Raw genomic sequence first — 23920 nt, forward strand, 5'->3', positions numbered from 1 at the left:
ATGATATATATATGCCAATGTGAAACCCCTTTGGTTACTAATATTGTAAGATTTTGAGTCTTACTAAGGATCTTTTGAACTAAATCCAAGGTTTTGAAAATGGACTGCTACTGAACTTCCGCATAATTCCCAAACTTAAATATAATTTCGTCCACTACAACTTTGAAGCTTAACAGCATTCTTTTGGATGCAAAGAGGTGAACCCAAGGACCCCTATTAAGGGGGGGTGACATTCTTAGTAAGACTAAGGGGACTCAAGGGCAATATGTGCATTTATATGGATAGGCGTAGCCCGTTGAATCAGTAGTATACTTTTACTTGTAACCTTGCATTAGCCTAATCTCTACCTTAGTCTTGTTGCCATTTTTTTATACGAGTCTTTCAATGGAACTTAGAGGGCCTAGGTGTTCGATTGCAAATGTGGTAATCCATTTAGCAATGAGTCGTGGTAAATTGACACTCTTTGTATGATTCCTAATGTTGCATTGCATAGAATCATAGATCTTTTTCTTTGAGATACACAAAGGAAAAAGATCTATGGAGAGTGTCAGGTTAGAGCGCAGTTTATCTTTAGTCTTTGGCAAAACAACCCTTAGTAAGACTTACAATTTTACTAATTAAAAAGGAAAATGTTTTTCTTTTAAATACCGAGGATTGCAAAAATAACTTTGATTATACTATACTATTTTTAAAATGAATAATTATTATATTTGAATGTTTAACAAGTATGTAAGATATAAGAATGCATTCTCAAAAAAATTGAAACGAAAATGAAACTTAATTAATCTAACCATGATTTATGAACATAATTTACAAGTAATTTGCTCATTCTTATCGGTTATATGTGCCAACCATGTATTCTGACATAAACTATCCTGTTGTGGCACATATCCATCTAAAGTTGAAGAAGTTCCACACATGCTGCTACACAATTTAAACTCGAATAACCCTTTAGATTCAAAATAATTCAAAATTTTCATATTTTCATATTTTCATAGAGAAATTCTACATGTCATGCTAACGTTTAGAAATTTAAAAATTCAAAATTTTAAGCCTTACATGGAGGGAGAGGAAATCCACACAATCCATTATTGCCAGAGTATGAGCTTATAGGAAAATCACTTAAAGGTTTTCCAAATGGTATTTTTCCCACCAAAAGATTATCTGAGAGATTCAACTCTTTCACCTTTCTCAACTTCAAAAACCCATTTGGTATCTCACCTGTAAACCTGTTTTTCTCCAATTTTAAATTCTCTAACAAGCTTACATTGCCCAATGATTCTGGCAAGTTGAAACCCAATACATTGTAGCTCAAATCTAAACTTTGAATCGAACCCAATTGTCCTATAGAACCCGGCAATCTACCTGTCAAACGATTATGCGACAAATTGAGGAATTTGATCAAAGATTGTTCCCCTACCCCAATTCCTTCGATTCCAGCAGAGAATCTGTTATCAGAAAGATCAATATATGCAACTCCCCTGAACAAAATGCTTCGAATCTCAAAAACCCGATTAATGGATCCGGTTAGCCTATTTGAGTGAAGATCAAGCTCATCCAAATTCTGTAAATTTATGATTGTGTCGGGTATCTTTGAAACAAGCGAATTCCTTGAGAGGTTCAAGGAGTAGAGTTCAGTGAGATTCCCCAACCACACCGGTATGTTTCCAGTCAATTTGTTGATGGATAAATCTAGTTCACTTATTGGACTTCTTGTTGCTCTAAAAAATTCTGGAATTTCACCTTCAATGCCAGATCCTGCTAAGTAAATACTTGAAAGGGAGGGCATTCGTCCTATCCACTTAGGAATGGAGGAAAGATTTAAAGGGTTGAAGGACAGATGGATGCTTTGAAGATTTTGAAGGAAAGAGATCTCAATAGGCAATGGGCCTTCAATCAGATTGTTAGAAATATCGAGATAAGTGAGTTCAGAGAGGCGACCAATCGAATTGGGTATCTTACCAGATAATCGATTTTTACTGAGATAGATCTCCTCAATAGCCGAAAGATTTCCAATTGTTGAAGGGATTTCACCCTCTAACATGTTGTCGTCAAATGCAAACTTTAGAAGGGATTGAAATGTTCCTAAATTTGGAGGAATTCTTCCACTTAGATGATTATTATGGAGCCTAATTGATTGTATTTGAGAAGAAGAAGGAAATGTGATCTCCCCTTCAAGAAAGTTTGTGTCTAAGTACAGAGCTTTAATGGAAGTTAAGTTAGTTAAAGAAACTGGTAGTTTCCCACTTAACAGATTGTCTGAAAGATCAAGCTCTTCTAAGACTCTTAATTCACCAATATTTTCAGGTATTCGACCCGTAAGAGAATTTCCATGAAGATCAAGAGTGACTAGATTTGTTAGATTTGTAAAGGAATCAGGAATTGGACCCGAAAACTGATTCTCTTCTAATCGAATTTCTTCAAGTTTTGAGAGCTTACCCATGCTTTCTGGTATTGGACCGGTGAGGTTGTTACCGTAAAGATAGAGTTTTCGGAGATTTGGGAGACAAAAACCGATTAATGGAGGAATGTTTCCAGAGAGAAACATTAGTCCACCGAGGTCGAGGACTTCAAGAGAGGTAAGAAGTGTGATGGAAGGTGATAACCAGCCTTTCATCTTGGGGTCGGAGATGGAATCGTTGGTGGTAATGGTACCCGGAAGTCGTATTTCGATTACTCTTCTGGTCTTGTTGTTGCAAAACACACCATCCCATTTGCAGCAGCTATGACCAACCCATGTCTCTAATCGATCCGAATCGTCGACACGGATTCCAGCCTTGAATGCAGTCAGACCTGTGATGTCTTGTGGGTTGCACTCTTCACCCATTCTCCTCTTACTCTCTACAATTGTAATGGAGATGAACATAAGAAGAAGAACCCATGACCATGAGAGCTTTCCACACATCATCTCTTCTCTGTCTCTAAAATTGGAGAATGATTTTATTGAGTCCTTGCTGTTAGAATTTATACACAAGATTGGTTTTTTTTGGTAAGAATGAAAATAGAAAGATATAAGGAAGAAGGAAAGAAAAGATGAGAATCAAAGATCTTGATTATGCTCTTTTTCTTGTTTCTGCCTTGTTTAGAGAAATTATATTGTTTCCTCTAAATATTTTCTTGTAAAAAATGGAAGTTTTTTTCCTTCTGAAATTTTCATTGTAAAATGGTTCACAAAAACTTGTGATTCACACGGTTCAACGGTTGAACCATTGGTTCTAGTAAAAAAACCGACAATTATTTAATATAAACTGATTCTATTTGAATAATCCAGGATTTTAATGAAATCTAGTCAGACACTTTTAAAAAACTGGTTAAAATATGCTAATCCATGAAAACTGTACCAATTCGTCCGAGGCAGAGTATAATTACGACATCATATCAGATCAATCTTCGCCATAGGATATCTCTAGATGATGACGATTGAATGGTGATCGCTTAATAGGACATCTCTAGATGATCAACATCATTTCTCTTGTTTGTATTGTTAAGTGGGGAGAGAAGAGAAAAGAATTTGAGAGAAAAATAGGGAGTTTTCTTTTTTTACAAAAGTGGAGAAAAGATGAGAGAAATGGAGAGAACCTCTTTGAAAATATTTTATAATTTCAACTTTGCATTAGATCTTTTTTAAGATATTTTAAAATTTCAAAATTATCTCTAGTCCTCTCCTGTCAATCCAAACATGGTGGAGAGAAAGTGAATTTCTCTTCCCTATATGAGTTTCTCTTTTATCCACTTCTCTCAATCCAAACAAAGCCAAAAGGTTATGCATAACGTTCACATCTATCTATGTAGAGAAATTTACATTGCCACACAAACTTTTCATTATAACACACTAACCATATATAAATAAAGACTAATGATAAGTCGATAGGGCAAAACATACCCAGTCTGTACGTGATTGACATGGCTAGAGCACAGAATCGTTGATCTTTTCCTTTTGTATCCCGAAGAAAAAGATCTATGATTTTGTGCCCTTGCCATGTCAACCGCGTATGATTTGCCATGTTGATTCTCATAAATAAAATTTCAAACATGTGGGAGGGAAGGGGAAGGTGAGAAATTTGCGGTTTTTGGTTGTAATGCCATTAGCACGATGAAAGCTTAGAGAAAAATCAATTAGTCATGACTCATGACCCGAAAAAACCCTATTAGGGGTCAACCCAAGCTTTCTCCATTTTCCATTAAAATAGACAAAATCCGCATATAGTTAGGGATGAACTTACAATAGAAAAGTGTATCTAATAGTAGTAGCTTAATTTTAATTTAATTTCTCATTGGATCCATGCATTGTCTAGGCCCCTCTTCCAAGCCTACTAGGCCTACTATCACCGTCAACCAAATCCTCAAACCATAGCCAATTTCTAGGCCCAAACCTATTCCCAACTCAACCTTAATCCCAATCCTACCCTCAATTCGTACCTTAATCAAATCAAATCAAATTGCCAACTCATTATTCTCTCAAATCTATCCCCAAGACCACCTATAATCCAAACATAGCTCAAGCCCGTCCAATTTCTAGTAAGTACACCGCAATTCCTAAAACCAACTCACTTTAAGTTCCTCGTCTTGTCCATCCTATTACTTTAAGTTAAGCCATTCCAACCTCTAAGCCCAACTTAGAAAGGCCCATTCATTCTAAACCCAACTTGTTCTGAACCTAAGCCATCATTAATCCAAACAATGGTCCCCTATATCACCCTAGACCATGTCCAATGATAACCTAAGACCAAACCCAATCCAACTCCATTGACCCATGTCTAGATTCAAGAGGCAAAAAGTTCATGCTCACAAAACCTTGCCACATATCACCACCTCACTCATTTTCTCAAATTCAATCCATCAAGCCTCATAATTACTTTCAAAAATGACCTAAATCATCTATTTCACCATGACACATGTCATCATCTAATCTTATGATTTTTTTTTCTTCAAAGAATTACTTTACAAGTCACTCTCATGCTATACCAAACCTAATCCCCCCCTCCTCTTTCCTAAAAATAAAAATAAAAATAAAAATAAAAATAAATAATAAAATAAAAATTACATATCTTTACAAATCATCTTTGTCACATGTCATCATCTCCTTCACTCTCCCAAAATCAAAACATATAATCTCATCACTTTAATCATTTTCTTAAACAACAACCTCACTCCCTTTAATTTGAAACAAAAAATGAAACTTTATTAATCAAACCAAGATTTATGAACATAATTTACAAGTAATTTGTTCATTAGTATTGGTTACGTGTACCAACCATATATTCTACTTATAAGCTATCCTATTGTGGCACCATCACCACCATAATTTTTGTTGCTTCAATTATCGGTATCAGCGAAACATCACCTTCTTCAATGTAATCTTCTTCTGCTACTATTATTAATTCATCATCGAATCTCACTAGTAATAAAGATAAAAAAATAAAAATATTGTTATAATTAAAGAGTTTATAAGATATTTTTGGCATTCTCAGATTGTGCTGTCTGTCTAAATTCCAAGAAATTCCACACATGCTATGCAATTTAAACTTGAATACCCCATGAGATTCAAAATAATTCAAAATTTTCATATTTTCATAGAGAAATTCTACATGTCATGGAAACGTTTAGAAATTTAAAAATTCAAAATTTTAAGCCTTACATGGAGGGAGAGGAAATCCACACAATCCTTTATTGCCAGAGTATGAGCTTATGGGAAGATCAGTTAAAGGTTTTCCAAATGGTATTTTTCCCACCAAAAGATTATCTGAGAGATTCAACTCTTTCACCTTTCTCAACTTCAAAAACCCATTTGGTATCTCACCTGTAAAACTGTTTTTCTCCAATTTTAAACTCTCTAACAAGCTTACATTGCCCAATGATTCTGGCAAGTTGAAACCCAATCCATTGTAGCTCAAATCTAAACTTTGAATCGAACCCAATCGTCCTATAGAACCCGGCAATCTACCTGTCAAACCATTATATGACAAATTGAGGAATTTGATCAAAGATTGTTCCCCTACCCCAATTCCTTCGATTCCAACAGAGAATCTATTATCAGAAAGATCAATATATTTTAGTGATGCCCCCATGAAATTGCTTCGAATCTCAAAAACCCGATTAATCGATCCAGTTAGCATATTCGAGTGAAGATCAAGAACACCCAGATATTGTAAATTTGTGATTGTGTCAGGTATCTTTGAAACAAGGGAATTCCTTGAGAGGTTCAAGGAGTAGAGTTCAGCGAGACTACCCAACCACACCGGTATTTTTCCAGTCAATTTGTTGACGGATAAATCTAGTTCCATTAATGAACTTGGTGTTGCTCTCAATAATTCTGGAATTTCTCCTTCAATGCCAGATCCTGCTAAGAAAATGCTGCAAAGGGAGGGCATTTTTCCTATCCATTTAGGAATGGAGGAAAGATTTAATCGATTGAAAGACAGAGCGAGATTTTGAAGATTTTGAAGGGAAGCCATCTCAATAGACAATGGGCCTTCAATCAGATTGTTAGAAATATCAAGAGATATGAGATTAGAGAGGTGACCAATCGAATCGGGTATCTTACCAGATAATCGATTGTCATTGAGATAGAATTCTGTAAGAGCCGAAAGATTTCCGATTGTTGAAGGGATCTCACTCTCAAGAATGTTGTTGGCAAATGAAACCCTTTGAAGGAATTCTTCCACTTAGATGATTATCTTGGAGCCTAAGAAAGCCCAATGATGGCATTTGAGAAGAAGTTGAAGGGAATGTGATCTCCCCTTCAAGCAAGTTTGTATCTAAGAACATAACTTTAATGGAAGTTAAGTTAATTAAAGAAACTGGTAGTTTCCCACTTAACATATTGTCTGAAAGATCAAGCTCTTCCAAGACTCTTAATTCACCTATTTTTTCGGGTATTCGACCCGTAAGAGAATTTCCATGAAGATCAAGAGTGAGCAGATTTGTTAGATTTGTAAAAGAATCAGGAATTGGACCAGATAAGTGATTCTCATGTAATTGGATTTCTTCGAGTTTTGAGAGCTTACCCATGCTTTCTGGTATTGGACCGGTGAGGTTGTTACCATAGAGATAGAGTTTTCGGAGATTTGGGAGGCGAAAACTGATTAATGGTGGGATGTTTCCAGAGAGAAACATTAGTCCACCAAGGTCGAGGACTTCAAGAGAGGTTAGAAGTGTGATGGAAGGTGATAACCAGCCGTTCATCTTGGGGTCGGAGATGGAATCGTTGGTGGTGATGGCACCCAGAAGTTGTATTTCAATTACTCTTCCGGTCTTGTTGTTGCAAAACACACCATCCCATTTGCAGCAGCTATGACCAACCCATGTCTCTAATCGATCCGAATCGTCGACACAGATTCCAGCCTTGAATGAAGTCAGACCTGTGAGGTCTTGTGGGTTGCACTCTTCACCCATTCCTCTCTTACTCTCTACAATTGAAATGAAGATGAACATAAGAAGAACCCATGACCATGAGAGCTTTCCACTCATCATCTCTTCTCTGTCTCTAAAATGGGGAGAATGATTTTAGTGGGTCCTCACTGATAGAATCTATACACAATATTGTGTTTATTTATTTATGTTTTTTGTTTAGAAAGAACAAAGAAAGGAAAGAAAAGATGAGTCAAAGATCTTGATTATGCTCTTTTTCTTTTTCTATCTGCTTTTCCTTTTTGCAGAGTTGTAGTGTTGAAATTGAGCCCAAAAAAAAAAAAAAAGTTTCTAAATAATGATATTTTTGGCAGTAAAAACACAATGTCGTTATGACTTAACCCTTCTCTAATGTTCAAATGGTCCAAAACATATTCCAAGTCAAGTTGCTCAAAACAGTTAAAGATTACTTGGGACTAATTTTTATTTTCTTCCCTAAACTAATTTACTTTTATATTATAGAAAGTTATTATCAAATCTTTAATCAAAGAATCTGCCTCTTACAGAAATTATATTATTTCATCTAAATACCATCTTGTAAAAAATTGAAGTTTTTTTTTCTTCCAAATTTTTTCATTGTAAAATGGTTCACAAAAAGTGGTGGTTCAAATGATTCAATGCTTGAAGTAAAACCGACAATTATTTCATATAAACAGATTCTATTTGAACCAAGTCGGCATTTTAATAAAATCTAGTCTGACACTATTAAAAAAACTGATTAAAATCTAAGATACCCATATGCTACACCACAAGAACTTTACCAATTCGTCCGCGGCAGAGTGTGATCACAATATCTCTAGATGATGATGATCGAATGATGATTGCTTAATGTCATGTGCTGGTTTGCTGTCCATTGAAGGGTTTTTTTTTTTTTTTTTTTTTTTTTTTTTAAATTTCAATGTTGTCTTAGCTGTAAATTTTTTCTTTTGCTCAATTTTCTATGTTCTTGGAAGAAAATTTTAAATTTCCATATTCAGAGGCCAAAGAGAACCTCTGAATATATTTTTGGAAATTTCAAGAAGGATCTTTCTCAGTCACCTCAGTTGTTTAAAGAAAACAAAAGGTTCTAATTTGTTGTCACCTGACACTTATACACATGCAAGGATAATATTCAAATATTAAGGGTTATGTATAAGGTTCACATATATCTATGTAGAGAAAGTTGCATTGCCACACAAACTTTTCACTATAACACACCAATTATATAATTATATAAAATTTCAAAGGTGTGGGAGGGAAGGGGAGAGAGAGCAAGTTTGCATTTTTGTTGTTGTAGTCCCATTAGGGTCAACCCAAGCTTTGCTTGTTTTCTTTTAAAATAGACTAAATCTACATATAATTAGGGATGAACTTACAGTAGAAAAGAGCATCTAATAATAAATCATCTAGAAAAATGTAAGATTTATAAATAATAAAAAAAAACTTTATTGAAAAAAAAAAAGAGAAGTACAATTTTATTTATTTTAATTTAATTTGATGTTATTAGTTGATTTTACAGAGTATCCCCACATCCTTTGGGATGAGACTAGTCCCTATGGTTGCATGCTCCGATCCCATGGAAGTTTCCCAGCATGCAACAAAATAGTTATGAGGCCACTTATTTCCTAACTTGATTTCTGCTACACTAGCTGCATTTCAAATACTTACGAATCGTCCATCAAACACATCAAATACAAATTTACACCACTATCACATCCCAATGCACTAGTTAATTTCCAGAAGATGATCCAAGTATTCCTTTTTTTCATTTTTCCTCCAAAAAAAGAAGACAAAAAAAAAAAAAAAAGGTTGTTTTAACTTGAGCTTTGCAAATGCTGCAAATCCATAGTGAATTACCATGCTTTTAAGACCAAATTTGAAAAGCAGATCGAGCATCAAAAAACCAATTCCATTAGCCAAAGCAATTCAAAGAATGATAAAACAAAAAAACAAAAAAATGTTATCTTCTACTCGTAAGAATAATTGAAAAAATAAAATAAATCGTGGTAAACATGCATTGGAGCGAGGGTTCATTATTTGATGGGGTACCAAAAATGAGACCATGATTTCTCAGATCTTCAGTATTTAAAAAAACAGGGTGGGAGGTGTAGAACTATATAAGCTTGAATGTGGAGGATTATCCAATTAGGTCAATTTTAGGCCAAGAAGATTCTCTAGACATGCGTGGCACGTGTATAACAGTAAGGCCACACAGACCTGACCTATGCATTTGTAATAAATTAAATCTTTACTAGTTATGCAAGGATTTGAAAGGTAACAAACACACCGAGTCGATACCTATTGAGGTGGATTACTCAAAGCTCCTGATCAGGTGCATGGCTATCTTATTTGCAACGTCGAGGAATGGATGATCATGAACTCCCGTGAGATAAAACCGATGATACGGATTGTGCTGATATAGAAGCAGTTGGGCTTGTAACGTCTCGATCTCCATTACCAAACTTACATTTTCCAGTCAACATCTTCATCGCTATTTGAGATACATCAGCAAACCAATCATCTTCGGGCAGTACACTGTCACAACAATGTTAGGCTTTTACGTTGTAGATTAATACAGAATACCTTCTACATATAGAATCAAGCGTACCTATAAGGGTCTATTCCAGTTGCAGCAAATGCGTCCAAAGCTCTATCTATAATGTCTTTAATTACTTGGTGAAGATGTCGAGATAAGTAGCGGCCTTGGGATGAAAAGAGAATTACAAACTCCATATCCAAATAGAACTACACAAGAATCAATCAAGTAAAAAAAAAAAAAAAACTTAATTATTATAACTTTATTACATCAAACAAGTACCAGGAAAAAATAATATTGGACAAATCAAAGTACCTGTTGAAGGCCAAGAGGACCCAAAGGTCTTGGACTCTGCTCAAGATCATCCCAAAAGCTTTGGTCATTTGATAGCCACATGATGACAGTCTCTGTGAGCCTCATTAGAAGAAGAGTTGCAAATCTTTCCCTCCCAACAAACATATCTGCTGCAATGCTTGCCAACCTATTCAATTTGGCGAAAAGTTCCTGAACAGTAGCATCATTGATAATTAACCATAGCAACTTGACCATGCAAAAGTGCTCCTATTAGATTATTTATTAAAACGCAATAAAGTATTTCAAAAACTAATATTTTGGTGGGTTAGACTGTGCTTTTGTAGACTTGAACCTACAATCCTTATTCGGCCTTTTAGAAGCAAAGTTTTGGGGAGAACTTAAAAAAAAATTCAAATGAAGTAAAAGTTTTGCATCTTGATTTTCTCTAGTGTTTAGTCCCGCATTGGATAAGAAGAGATCTTCCCTTATGTTAAAATACCTGAAATATTGGAGATGGAAACCATTCGGGTTCTTCTACACCATCATCCATACTTATGTACTTGTCTGCCCTCAAATGAGTATCACCATCTTCTGTGAAAATGAGATCAAGGGCATGATGTTGACAGAAACTATCTCTTAACCCATCAACAGTGCGTTGAAGCCGTCTCTTCCATTCCCTTTGCTCCGGAAGACGGTTTTGTCGGTCTGAAGCTCTTCTAGGGGGGTCGTCCTTCTCACCAGAATGGTGCAGAGAGACAAGCTTTGAGGCTGCACGTGGGAGTAGCTCATCTGCTAATAAAGATGCATTTGCTAACAAAGCCAACTGTTGGGGTTCAGTCTCGGCCATCCTGACAGTTTTGCTTCCACAACCTCCCAAGCTTCCATCATCTTCAATTGAACCCGGCAATGCATTTATCAGCAAATTGACATAGGAGGTAAATACTTGTAACAGACCCTCCAATGTGGTACCCCCCAATTGCATGCTCAGCAGTGGCCCCACATCCTCGAAGAATTCCTGCAAATGCATTCCAGATTTATAGAAATTTTACTAAATGAAAAGGCTCAAGAACAGGAAGTGAAGAGGATAAACTGACGTTGAATCATGATCATAGTCACCAAATTCTCTGATTAATTGAAAAAATCATGATTGAATTGTGACTTTTTTCTTCACTGATTTAATCACGACTTTTTCAACTTTTATGAACTTCAATTAAATCACAAACTTCTAATTAAATTACAAATCTGCAATTAAATCGGATTTAAAAAAATAATGAAAAGCACTAGAGAGAGAAAGATGACCTTGATGAAGATGATGGTCACCATTTTATTGATGAAGCACTATATAATGAGGATGCCATTGAATATTTTTATAGTTTTTAATAATATAAACCTTGAATGGGTTGTGGACTTGTTGTGGATGTAAGGATGATATCTATATCGAGCTTTGGTGATTTATTATTGTGGTATAATATGAGATTTGGTGATATAATATGAGACCACCACCTAGTATGAGCAATTACACAGACTTAGTTATAGCCCAATTTTTTCCCAATTTTACTGAATTTTTCAAAATTTTCCCTTACTGACTTATCACCAAATCCCGACTTGGTGACTATGATCATATGATGATATCAGATATTCCACCCCTCAGCGTAAAAACTTCAATCTAAATAGCAGTTAGAATCTGGTGAAATAACTGCAGTGCCTTACAAATCCTATACCATATCTTATGGCAACTACCTACCTCAAGCGACTATAGATATCCAACTTACGAAAAACGGGCAATGTTCAATCAAAAAAGATGACGCAATAAAAAACAAGAATGAACCCCATTCCATGTTTCAATGGATTACTTATTAAACAGAAAATAAGATTACTTGAGAGTTTAGGCTGAACCATTGAATCACCTGAACCATTGAATTGAACCGATGAGCACTACTTGAGAGTTTAGGCTGGGAGATGATCACACTACCAAGAGATGTCGACCCAGATCTCCCCGACGGACGAGTACCAACCGGAGGATACGTTAGGACCCAATCATCTGCAGCGGCTAACGCAGCACTACTCTCCTCTATTCTTTTTATATTGGCATTCAATGCTTGTTCAACACTAGGCCTAAAGAGTTTCAATAAAACAGGACAGAGTGCCAGCCCACGAGCTTCCAACAAAGAACAATGACCCAAAGCTATTTGAACACACTCAGCTGCAGCTCTTAAGCCTCCAGCAGCTGCTGATGAGGACAATGCATGTCTCTTTACGAGAAGCGCAAAAGCTTCTGTTTTCTTTATGGACCATGTCACGAACTCGGATGCATACGCTGGCTCTTCACCAAAGACGATTAAGGAATCATCGGCGGCTTGGGCTATGGCAGAGAAGACTAGTTGTGATAGGGCAGTGGTATATGCCCCACCATATGAAGTGCTTGATGGGCGTAAACTTTGCATGTCATACTGAAACCTCTGATAATGAGCATTAAGTAGTAAAGTATGGGCGCGAGGGCCATCCCCAAGTTTTTTTAGAGCCAAAATGGCAGAACGCAACTCAACCCCACGAGTAGAGGGTTGGCAAGCACCTTCGGCAAGCTGATCGGCTAATTTTTGTCTTTGTTCGGCGATAGCGGTTTGTAATGATATGAGTGCAGCTGGGCTTAATGTTTTCCTCTCATCGGCTTCTTCTGCTACCATTTCGCCTTTTTCAAGGGCAGCTAAAGCTTCATCTACTCTTCTTTCGGCTAGTAAAACTTCAAGGATATCGGGGAATTGTGTGGACCACTTTTCTATCTTGGAAGGTTCTCTATGTTCAAAAATAGATTCGTCATGTTCGGTTGAATGTTCGGAACTCGTAGACAAGGAATCAATGCGTACGCCTTCAGCTAAACCATGAATTAAAGCTGCCTGAGTTGACATGAGATTCCTTATAGAAAGTAGCTCTCCTTCTAGATCTGACATCTCCTTAGATGTGCTGAAAATTAAAAAAAGAATGCATAGCTCCATGTGTCAAGAAGCATTATCGATGATATGCTGAGATAATAATTTGTGATTAAAATGTATGCATTGATCACTTGCGACAAACAAACAAAAAATTAAAGGCCCCATTATGGCCTTATAAAAGCTGCATAATTAAGATATTTGGGATGTATTTGACTCACCGTATAAAGGCTGCATAATTAGCATAGACACTTATACGCATTTCTTCTGCAGAAGCCTTCTTTAAATCAAGAAGGTAAGAGCACAAGTGCCGTATTTCCTGAATAAAACGCACAAGACATTATGAGAAGTAAAATAACCTAACTGATCTGTTGTTAATCACCAAAGCTCTGCTCATCGATGAAGGCAGCACAAGAAGAAAAAAATGAAGCAACCAAAGGAATCAAAGAGCTTAGTTTTGTGAGACCTTATTACCATAAGAATAATAACTAACCATACAAGTAACATTATTCATAGAGTCGTGATAATATGACGCCCCCTCTGACACACACACCCCCCTACGCCCCCATCACAGAACCATATATCATTTTCCTCGGGATACACAAGGAAAAGATTTATGGTTATGCGTATCCTGAGGGAATTGATCTATGGTTCTGTGATGGGAGCGTTAGAAAATCATTACACCTATTTATATGAACATAGAACTCATTGTCCACTGTGAGGTAGTGGGGAACAAAAGTATTATTCTCCCTTTTCCGAATATACATTTTCAAAGAGACAAAGCAAATTAAATGTGACTAGAGGATACAATAAAAATTTATTCAAGTTCAAATATTGTGGTGTTTTCATAGGTAAGTTGAAAACAGGACAAAAGCACAAATTAAATGTGAGATTATAAGTTGCTCTTGATGTCAAATTACCTATATAAAGATGTAATAGAATTATCATGTTGAAGTTCGTTAGAGCATCTCCAATGGAGATGTTAAAATCCACAAGTTAAAGTTGCCACGTAGGCACTTTTGTCAGATGTTAGCCCATTTTTAACAAGTGAATTTACTTAACAAGTTCAAGAACTCCAACGTATGCACTAGTGCACACATGTTAAGCCACCTTTTTGTAATTGTTGGTTTAAAAAAAAAAAAATTAAACTAATAAAATAGTCATTGTTGACTATTATTTTCAAAACTAACACATTAGCAAGCTGACGTGGCTAGCCAAACCGCTTGCCACACTTAATACACACATTAGCGTTTGACACCCTTAACAAGTCCCCTAACTTGGCCGTTGGAGCAAATTTGTGGGCTAAATTTTAGCTCCTGACACTAACACATCCACTAACTTGTCCATTGCAGATGGTCTTAGTATCCTAAACCTATGTTCCATTAAAATATAAAACACATTACTTATAAAAAAGAATCGTGATAATCTGACTACCCCACGTGACAAACTCAATCGACTACCCTGACGTGACAAGTTTGGGAACCGTGAATCTGCCCTCCTTGAGATACACGGCTGCACTTCCCCATAAAAAAAAGTATATTTTGAGGGAACCATGTATCCCAAGGAGCGCAGATTTACGATTCCCGAACTTGTCATGTCAGGTAGTTGATTGAGTATGCAACATGGGGTAGTCAGATTATCACGACTCTATAGAAAAAGATCAAATCAAATACAATTATCAGTTGCAGCAATCTGACGGGATTTCTCGTAGTAATAAGTTGATAAAGTCTTGATTTTCCATGAAGATTTTGATTCGTAAAAAACATTCAAGATTATATAACTTTCGAAGATTGTACAATTCAATCAAAAGATATCTAAATTATATATATAAAACAAAAAAACAATTCAATCAATCATACATTAACATATGTGGATTCTCATCAAATTTCACATACTAGTATTGAAGGAGAGGAAGAGAAATGCAATTAAAATTGTTGATAGAAACAACGAAGAATAATTTAATGGTGGGAAAGAAAGAAGATGAAACCTTCTCGCTCATGGTCTGGCATTTGGAGGTAACATAGGCATGAGGATCGAACTGAGTGGTTTTAAAGACCTTTAACATATCGCTGAGCTGTGGAGCGCTCTCTTGAGCGGTTTCATGATCGCTAGATAGGACTAATCCGCCTGGGGGAACTGAAACTCTCGATCGAGATGATTTTGCTGAAACTGCCATTTTGAGTTTTAAATCACAAAATATTAAAAAGTATTCGATCGACAGAAAGAGAGATTGAGCGTTATAAATGCATTTGGATTTTTATTTTATTTTATTTCTTAGAAGGAGATCAAGAGGAGTAAGAAGAGGTGGAGATCATGATATTTGTATTAATTTGTGTGTAAAATCAGGATTAAAGCTCGAAGTTTGACGCAATCCGTTGGAGGAGGGAACTGGTGCTTCTTAATGGCGTACGAGAGAGAGAGGCCTGGTTCGTAGGAGGGAGGAAGGATTCTTCCACCATTTTTTCGTATTTTTTGGTAATTTAGATATGTCCCTCCAGATTTTGGTGAATATTTGAGATACCCTTGTATTTTCAAACTGACAACATACCCCATGACCGTGGTCTTGTAATAGAGAGTGGCGGGAAATGACCAAAATATTCTCACTTAAACCTCTAGCCAAAAACCCTTGAATTTTTATTTTATATTTTTTTTCCCAGTGGCGACAAGATTTCTACTTGTTTGGAGTGATTAATTATTTCATTTTGTCTCCTAAATCAATGGAAAGAAAATTAATAACTCCTTTGATTTTACAAAATAAATCAAATGATCAATGATAGTTCCAGAAGACTTCATGTAACATTTGAATCACCAAAAGCCCAAGCGTAAAGACAACAGAGTCAAAATTAAATGAGGAGACTCATTCTTGAATGAAAACATCGATATCGTCAATAGCTATTGCTTTACAATGAATTTTTCACTTTTCGGCCAAATGCTTTTGTTTACCTATTTTGTTAATAATTTTAGTTATAGAAGTCAGAATTACATCGATTTTACCATTTTAGTGTAATTTTTGCTATTTTTTTATTTTCATATTTTATTAGGGTTAAAACTTTTTTTCTATAAAAGGATGTATCTATAATGTAGAAATTATCTTCAGTTAAATAAAATTTCTTTTTGAGAGTTCTTTTGTAGTGAATTCTAGATTTTCCTAATTTTTATTTTTCATGCTGCATAGCAAAAGTCGATTGCATGGGGGAAATCAATACATTTTTCTCCACAGATGTTTTTTTTGAGATACGAGTGTTATATACTAAAGGAAAATCGATGGTCCTTTCACTATAGCAAGGCTCGAGCTCTCTATGAATGTTATTAGCTCTTAATGAAGCTCTAACTTGTTCTTTAATTTTGTTTTATATTATTTTAGAATAGTTAAATACCTAAACCCTTCAACTAAAAACGTATCCCTAGAAAAATTGAGCAAATACCTATAAAGATGAACATAAATTTCCAAGAAATTTTTGTTGCTTAAAAGCCCAACTTTAAAAGTCTAAATCCTTCAATCTTTAGCACTTGATTGAGAAATACTTGGTGAAATATGATGCAATGAACATACGTGTAGCGCACTCATATTTTCATTCGTATTTGAGTCAATGTGTAGTTGTAGTGTATCAGTTTTGAACAAACTTGTATACATTTGAGGCATCACAAACAAATAAGAGAAATACATCGATAGCATATATTACTCATTACGGGATGGGATTAGTAGACTCATGAAATGTGAACTCATATGTTCACACACAATTTGGACCGTGTATATTTGAAATCCAACGGTTGAGATGTATCTTAGAGATCTGTAGCATATTCTCTTTCATTCACAATCCGGACTTTATATACTTGAAATCCAACGGTTGAGATGTATCTTAGAGATCTGTAATATTTTCTTTGGACACATCTTTTATCCATACAGTTGGATCTCACATATACACGGTCCGGATTGTGTGTGAACATATGAGTTAACTTTTCATGAGTCTGCGAATCCCAACCCATTACACGATTTAAAGATAAAGGTTATCTGTGTAACCTTCAGAAACAGGAATATATATAATTTTTTTTGAGAAACTTGGTGAGTTTCACAAGTACATAGAGTATGGTTATGAGGTATTTGATCATTTTGATTATTTAATAAGTAGAATTGACATATTTATTTGGAAAAATTACTTAAAGGAACTTGATGGAGGGATTTTTTTTCTAAATAATCCTTAAGTTTTGGGTGGTCTCTTACTAGTCCATTTAGTAAAATTTTCTTTTCTTTACAGTCTTTGACCTCATCTCCCACATTTCTCATGATTGAATGCTCTAACCAATTGAACTCATTATTTTCATTCAAAAAAATTGGATTTTTGACATCTCAATCGAGTTTCTAAGATTCCATTTGTCAGAAAGGATTTAAGAAGGAAGAAGAAGTTATTTTCAAGGGGGTTTTCCCCCTTTTTTTATAGTTTTTTTTAATGCAAATTGATCAAAAATGGTTCTTTTGAGTTGAAATCATCTAAACAAGTCATTATATTAATTTTTTAGTCAATCTTTCTATGTATTTTAGTAATAAAAAAAAAACTCAAAATTGAAAATAGATAGATTTTACTAGTGTTGAGTTCACCGCTTTTTATTTTAAAATTGGTGAACTCAACAATAAATAAAAAGCGTCAAGTTCGATAGTAAATAATGGTGAATTCGACACTAACAAAATGAAAAAACGTCGAGTTCGACAATAAACAAAAAATAATAAACTCGACAGTAAATTAAAAAACGGTTAGTTAGTCATTGATGAGGGATCTTTAAGAAATTAAAAAGTTTACAAAATGTCTTATCAAATTACCACCTAAAATTTAGGGTACAATTTAGAAATAAATCCTTTTGTCAGGATCCTTAAAGTAATTTTCCCTATTTATTTATGTGAGATTTTTGTCTTTATCTGTTCCCTTCATGAAATCGCAAGTAATCTAAAGTATGGCACCAATGCTCAACAAGAAGGGACTCGGTCTATGAAATAGCTCTAAAAGGTGAGTTTGCTTTTAGAATTTGGAGGTTATTTGAGACTTGAGCTTTCAAGTAAATTAAAGACCTCTCAAAATGTTATAAGAAATCAATAGGAGAGCTTATTACAAGTTAAAGATTGCTTCTATAATCATCAAAATCATTCAAGTCTCCATCTTGTCTGTTTCAAGAGTTTTCTTGAATTTCTTATGAAACACTCTACTTAAACTTGGTGCAGTCATCTTATGTATTTAATTGCCTTCATCAAAATTTGCTACATCATGCCGTGAGCTAATTCGATTTCGATGTCTTATGTGAATCCAACGAGTTGCAGACCACTTCACACCCTCAATGACTGGGCAGCTCCCGTGTATACTATTTTTATCAATAGTTGTGTTGGGATGAAGATTGAAGAACAACAACGCATCACCCTTCTTAGGCTTCACTGAGAGGGAGAAAAACAATACAAAATATTTAGTCAGATGATATGCTTTTGAATCCGGAATATGGTTTTAAAACCCGTTTGAGGATGTGATGACTCACCCGAGCAAGGGCAGAGCCATGACTTTATCGTAATGGGGGCAAACCATAGTTAATGGTACAATTGAAGAATTTGAAGATAAATGGTTTTGAGGAGAAATTCAGAGGTATTTTATTGGAAGTTAAGAAAATGATATTTAGGTCTTTTCCAATTAGTCTATGAGAGAAGGCCCAATCAAGAGGCAACACTATTTTCAAAAATTGAAAGGGGAACGGGGGCAAAAATTGGAAGGAGGTAAGGGAGTGAGAGAAAATTAGGCATGTAGTTAGTTGAAAATACAAGTCATTTCAAAGTTTTGTTGGGGCAATTTCCCCCCCCACAAGCTCCTTACTAGCTTTGCCCCTGCACCCGAGTCATCTTGGTTGTAACTGAGCCAGATAGTCAGAGGCAGAGTTAGGATTTTGTCTACATGGGGTCAATTAAGACTCTTACAATTTTTTATTTTGTGTGGGGGCGAATGCACAAATTTTTTTTTTTTCAAGCCATTGTTATTAGTGGTAGTTGCATGTAAATCCTTATATGTTTAGCTCTTTATTGTTTTTAGTTTTCGTTTGGTTATTATTTTTGTTTTGGAGGGCTATCTTGGCCTTCTATATATTTTTTCTCTTTCTTTCTTTCTTTATAAAAGCTTTATACTTACACACACAAAAAAAAAAAAAAAAAAAAAAAAAAAATCCTTATAAATTTAAAAAATTCTTGTGGGGGCAAGTGCTCCCATAACCCCCACTATAAATCCACCCATACAGATATTCGAAGGAATCGTCAATGCCATTGATTTTGTTTTAAGAATTTCAATATTTATGCCATACAAACAATATGATTTTGTTGTTAAACATCTATTAATCTAGTCTATAATTAATAATAATAATAAATTTTAAAATAAAAATATATTTAAAAAAAAAATTATTTAAATGGTTTTGACTTATACAAATTGTAATTATGTTCGGAATTTGACCAATAAAAGTTTCTAAAAACAAAGCACATAATCTTGCAACTATACGTAAGAAACATCATGAATGGTTGCGTAGTTTTACCTGCATAGCCATATTTGGCACAGTCAGACCAGGTATCATCATCATCCTTCTCTTGAATTACTTCAGCCTATAAAAGATGAATATTTGTGTCATCTGTTAGTATGAGCTTATCCATGAGTCTAAGCACTAATCTATTAATGATTCATTGATTCATCTTAAGTATTTTATTTCAATTGGAATTTGATTATTTACGATGAACGATGATCCTTATTACGCATCCATGGCTGAAAGATTAAAGTGCCCAAACCTCAGTAAAGATTGTTTCTCCACCCTTTTCAACATTAGATAAGTAAATGAGTACTGTAGCAAACCGTTCTCCTCCGCGTAAATCCTTCCAAGTGCCATTGAAATAATCGACATGTGGATCATATTTTTCACCGTTCTCGTATCGAAGAATTTGTAGACTCTCCCCATTTTCTGATTAGCACAAGATTATTGTAAGTTCAAATGATGTCTTATTAAAGGCAAAAAAACAGAAAACTAGAGCAAATTATCAAAATGGAGCATGAAAATTGAAAATTTTCCAAAATGGTGCACAATTCAAATTAATTCTAATAATGGTAAATTATCGTTTTGGGAAACAAGATTTTTACCAAAATGGAAAAAAATAAAATAAAATGTACGATACTTTCAACTTTTGTGAAAAAAAAAACCTCTCTCTTTCTTCCAGGCTTTTGGTAGAGCACTAACTGACCCTAAAGAGGTGGGCCCTACTTAGACTAGCCCTATCTTAGTATCGGTCCTAAGTCGACTAAGACCTAGCCCAACCCTAATGGGCTCAGACTTGACTCAGGCTGAGTTCGGGCCCAATAAAATGACTAAAATTAATTATTTTTAATGAAAAAAATGTATTTTTCAAATAAATTTTTTTGTGCATGTTTAAAGATGATGCAATCGAAGTTGAAATTAATGTCTTATTAACCTATAAAGGTTATTGATGACAGTTAAATTATAATTAGATAATATATTTTACTTTTATTAGAAAAATATTTTCCTAACTATAAATATTATAAATATTTCTATAAGAAATATTAAACCGACAAAGGTAAGGCTGGGCCGGATAGGGCACTATAAGGCCCTAGCCTAACTCGGATTTAACAGACTGAACATTATTAAGCTCGGCCCTACTTTTGCGGGCTCGATATGAAGGCCCTAGCCCTTGTTTTATCGGGTGGGCCGGGCTCGATTGACACCCCTACTTTCTCCTACATTTTTACTAATGTTACCCTTCACATTTATCGCAACCCAACTCTTTCATGTATTGGGTAATAAAAGAGACCATTTTATTCGTCTTTAACCTTTTACCATTTTTTTCCTTAATTTTTTTTTTGTAAAGTTAAAAAAAAAAAAAAAAAAAGGGTATTTTGGATTAAAAAATGGTAAAATACTGTTCATTATTTTATTTCTTACCATTTTGGTAAAACCTCTTATTTTCAAAAACAGTAAATTACCATTTTTAAAATTAATTTGAATGGTAAAATTTCGATTTTCAGTGCATGTTTTGATAAATTGGCCAAAAAACTATGCTATGTAATGACATACCCTCTGGAAGTAAGGTCCAAGCTGCAATTCTTTCCTGTATGCTTGCGACAATTTTATCCTTCCAAGGCAAAAAAGAGAAAAATATAAGCCTTCCAAACTTCTAACAAATTATAATAAAAAAGAAAATTAACAAATTATTGGACTTAGTGTACTACTAAAATAATTATGTATTTTGCTGAAATTACTGAATCAGTCATTCTTTTTTATAATATTTATGAAAATGGTCATATACCCAATTTCAATCCGATCGATTGACATAAAAATTAGAGAGAGAGAGAGAGAGAGAGAGAGAGAGAGAGAGAGAGAGAGTTAACCTGTCTGTGTTGGAGGCTCGTGCCTAAGCTAGTTCGATGCTTACTCCTCTGGATCATCCCAGTAATACCGTTCACTCCCAGCGATCTCTTCAATTTTCCCCTCGCCTATATCCAAAGTCAACAAGCAAATATATGTTATGGAATTAAATTACAAAAAAAAAAAAAAAAAAAAAAAAAAAAAGTTCTTAATTTATATTTTGAAAATACGTGAAATTAATAAAACAGCTATATCTTTTTTCTGAAATTATTGAATCAATCATTTTTTTAATAATTAGGAAAAACAATTTGTAATTGTATTTTTAATGGAAACACATACCATGTAATTTGATGAATTTATCTTTATGGCATTGATTTGATTGAATGTTTACAAACAAGTAAATAGCAAATGTGATCGTGGTAGGTGTTTTTGTACACAAATTAATTATAAAATCATAAAATATGACCATTTTCTTAAATATTAACAAATGATTTATTCAATAATTTTTGCAAAATACTCGAATAGTTTCGTAAAAAACTTGAAATAAATCCTTAGAGAAGTTGAAGGAAAAAAAAAAAAAACAATATTTATTCTTTCTCACCAGATTAATAAGATGGTCACATTCTTCTTCTGAGAGAAATTCCTTGTGCAAGAAAATTCTGTCCAAGACCAAACATTAGGTGGTGAAGTATTGCTTAAGGTATTCTGAAAAATATAATTTATTTTTTTAATGAAAAACAGATAGAGTGACTTAGTTATATAAAATTAAAAAAAATTGAAAAATTAAAAAATTAAAACAGAAGTGGCCCAAAATATTGAACATAGTAAAGGGTCTGTTTCAATTATAGTAGGGAAATGCAAGCCCAAATTTTGTGTCGATTATGAAATGAGATTAATTTTTTTAATTAATAGTATTTCCAAATAACAATTAAACATCAACTTTCTGAATATATTTAAAATTTTATATAGTAGTTATTATTCAATAAATATTTATAATAAGTATTATTGGTCAGGGAAAAAACTTTTTATCGATGATTCGATATTATTTTAAATTATGGTTTTCTAAAAATACTAAAATAAAATACTTTTATTATAAATATAAAAAATTGATATCGGATTTTTTTGCTCGATCCCTACTTACCTTACAAAGTCACATTTACAACCACCAACTGGCCATCTCAACTCTGACAGATTTTGTCTTGTAAAGTCAACAGTCAAAGATACATGGTTTAAATTTTTAACTTTGAAAGTTACTTTGAAATATCTTTATTATTACAAGGAGAGAAGGCGGGAGTATAAGTGGTTCGACATCAAAACTTGAATTTTAAAAATACTTAAAAGTTGTTTCTTAATATAATTAAAGTCATTTTGATCAAAAATCAAGAAAACTGATTAGTTTTTAAACTTATAAAATTATATTTTCTTATTACGTAATCTTCAAGACCACATTTTAGTTAATATTTTAAATTACAAATAAGCCTTTCAAATACATCCTCATTTGCTCATGACACCTCTTATATTTAATTAGTTGATGAAGGTAAGTTGAAAAATCCAAAATATAAGGAGATCAAAATTTAGAGGGAGACCTGGGAATCCAAGAGAGTTGGATAACTCGGGTGGGATCGACACCCCAACTGTTTTGCTCAAGTCTAAGCTGTGATTCGTGTCTGAGGAAGAACAACAAAATCAAATGTAACATCTCTTCTATAAGAAAAGATAGATAGACAGACAAACATACAAACAGAGAGAGAGAGAGAGAGAGAGAGAGAGAGAGATGTATTACATCTTCCGTCCTCCTAGCCACCTTGGAAGTTGAAGAGATAAATGAAAAATATGGGCAAAAGAGAGAATAAATAGTAAAAGTGATGGAGAAAGAAAAATTCGAAAATCCATTAAAAATGTTATTTGTTGGATTGAATCTCCAAGGCAAGAGAGAAAGAGAGTTTTTTTTTTTTTTTAATTATGTTGTTGGAGGAACAAAGGGAAAGTGGGATTTATTAGAGGGGGTTTTAACTTTTAAACTGTAGCCATTATAATGTAACAGTTAATAAACCTCTCAAACATTTATGTGATCAGCTACTCTAAAGGGTTCTAACTTATTTCTTGTACTAAACTTCTCTTTAGATCTCTCTCTAGTAAATATCCACCTTTATTTATTTTTCTGCCCCCAAATAAAATGAAAATCTCCTCTTTTACCAAATAAATTAGGGTGATTTAAATGTACCCCTTCCTGTTTTGATGAATATTTGAGATACCCTATGTTTTCAAACTGTTGGCATGCATACTTGACCTTCTTTTTCTCTTATAGACTAAAGAAAAATGTTCTAAATGCCCTCACATTCTAGCAAAAAATTCTTGATTTTTCTCTTCTTAAAACCACTCATCTTCAAGA

At 34.2% G+C, this 23920-nt stretch overlaps 3 protein-coding genes and 1 pseudogene across 3 annotated transcripts; all 4 read right to left on the minus strand.

Annotated features, from left to right (window-relative positions):
• Nucleotides 1-989: 989 nt before the first annotated feature.
• LOC147398980 (uncharacterized) lies at nt 990-3521 on the minus strand. Its single transcript, XM_086449019.1, has one exon. It carries the CDS (start codon nt 2906-2908, stop codon nt 1049-1051), a length of 1860 nt encoding a protein of 619 aa, XP_086305145.1. The 5' UTR covers nt 2909-3521; the 3' UTR covers nt 990-1048.
• Nucleotides 3522-5416: 1895 nt separating this feature from the next.
• LOC147398981 (uncharacterized) lies at nt 5417-7501 on the minus strand (annotated as a pseudogene).
• A 1875-nt stretch (nt 7502-9376) lies between these two features.
• LOC147398982 (exocyst complex component EXO84B-like) lies at nt 9377-15545 on the minus strand. The gene is made up of 7 exons (XM_086448360.1): nt 15134-15545; nt 13368-13465; nt 12127-13180; nt 10719-11234; nt 10241-10429; nt 9998-10134; nt 9377-9924 (listed from the first exon to the last, which is right to left on the minus strand). Exons 1-7 carry the CDS (start codon nt 15320-15322, stop codon nt 9762-9764), a joined length of 2346 nt encoding a protein of 781 aa, XP_086304486.1. The 5' UTR covers nt 15323-15545; the 3' UTR covers nt 9377-9761.
• Nucleotides 15546-18302: 2757 nt separating this feature from the next.
• On the minus strand, nt 18303-23227 carry LOC147398983 (putative prolyl 4-hydroxylase 7). The gene is made up of 7 exons (XM_086446782.1): nt 23115-23227; nt 22130-22187; nt 21552-21656; nt 21238-21295; nt 19943-20112; nt 19696-19762; nt 18303-18565 (listed from the first exon to the last, which is right to left on the minus strand). Exons 1-7 carry the CDS (start codon nt 23225-23227, stop codon nt 18372-18374), a joined length of 765 nt encoding a protein of 254 aa, XP_086302908.1. The 3' UTR covers nt 18303-18371.
• Nucleotides 23228-23920: the final 693 nt, after the last annotated feature.

The sequence above is a fragment of the Akebia trifoliata genome, chromosome 7 (genome assembly GCF_017979445.1).
Source record: "Akebia trifoliata isolate Shusen 1 chromosome 7, ASM1797944v1, whole genome shotgun sequence".
Classification (NCBI taxonomy): Eukaryota; Viridiplantae; Streptophyta; class Magnoliopsida; order Ranunculales; family Lardizabalaceae; genus Akebia; species Akebia trifoliata.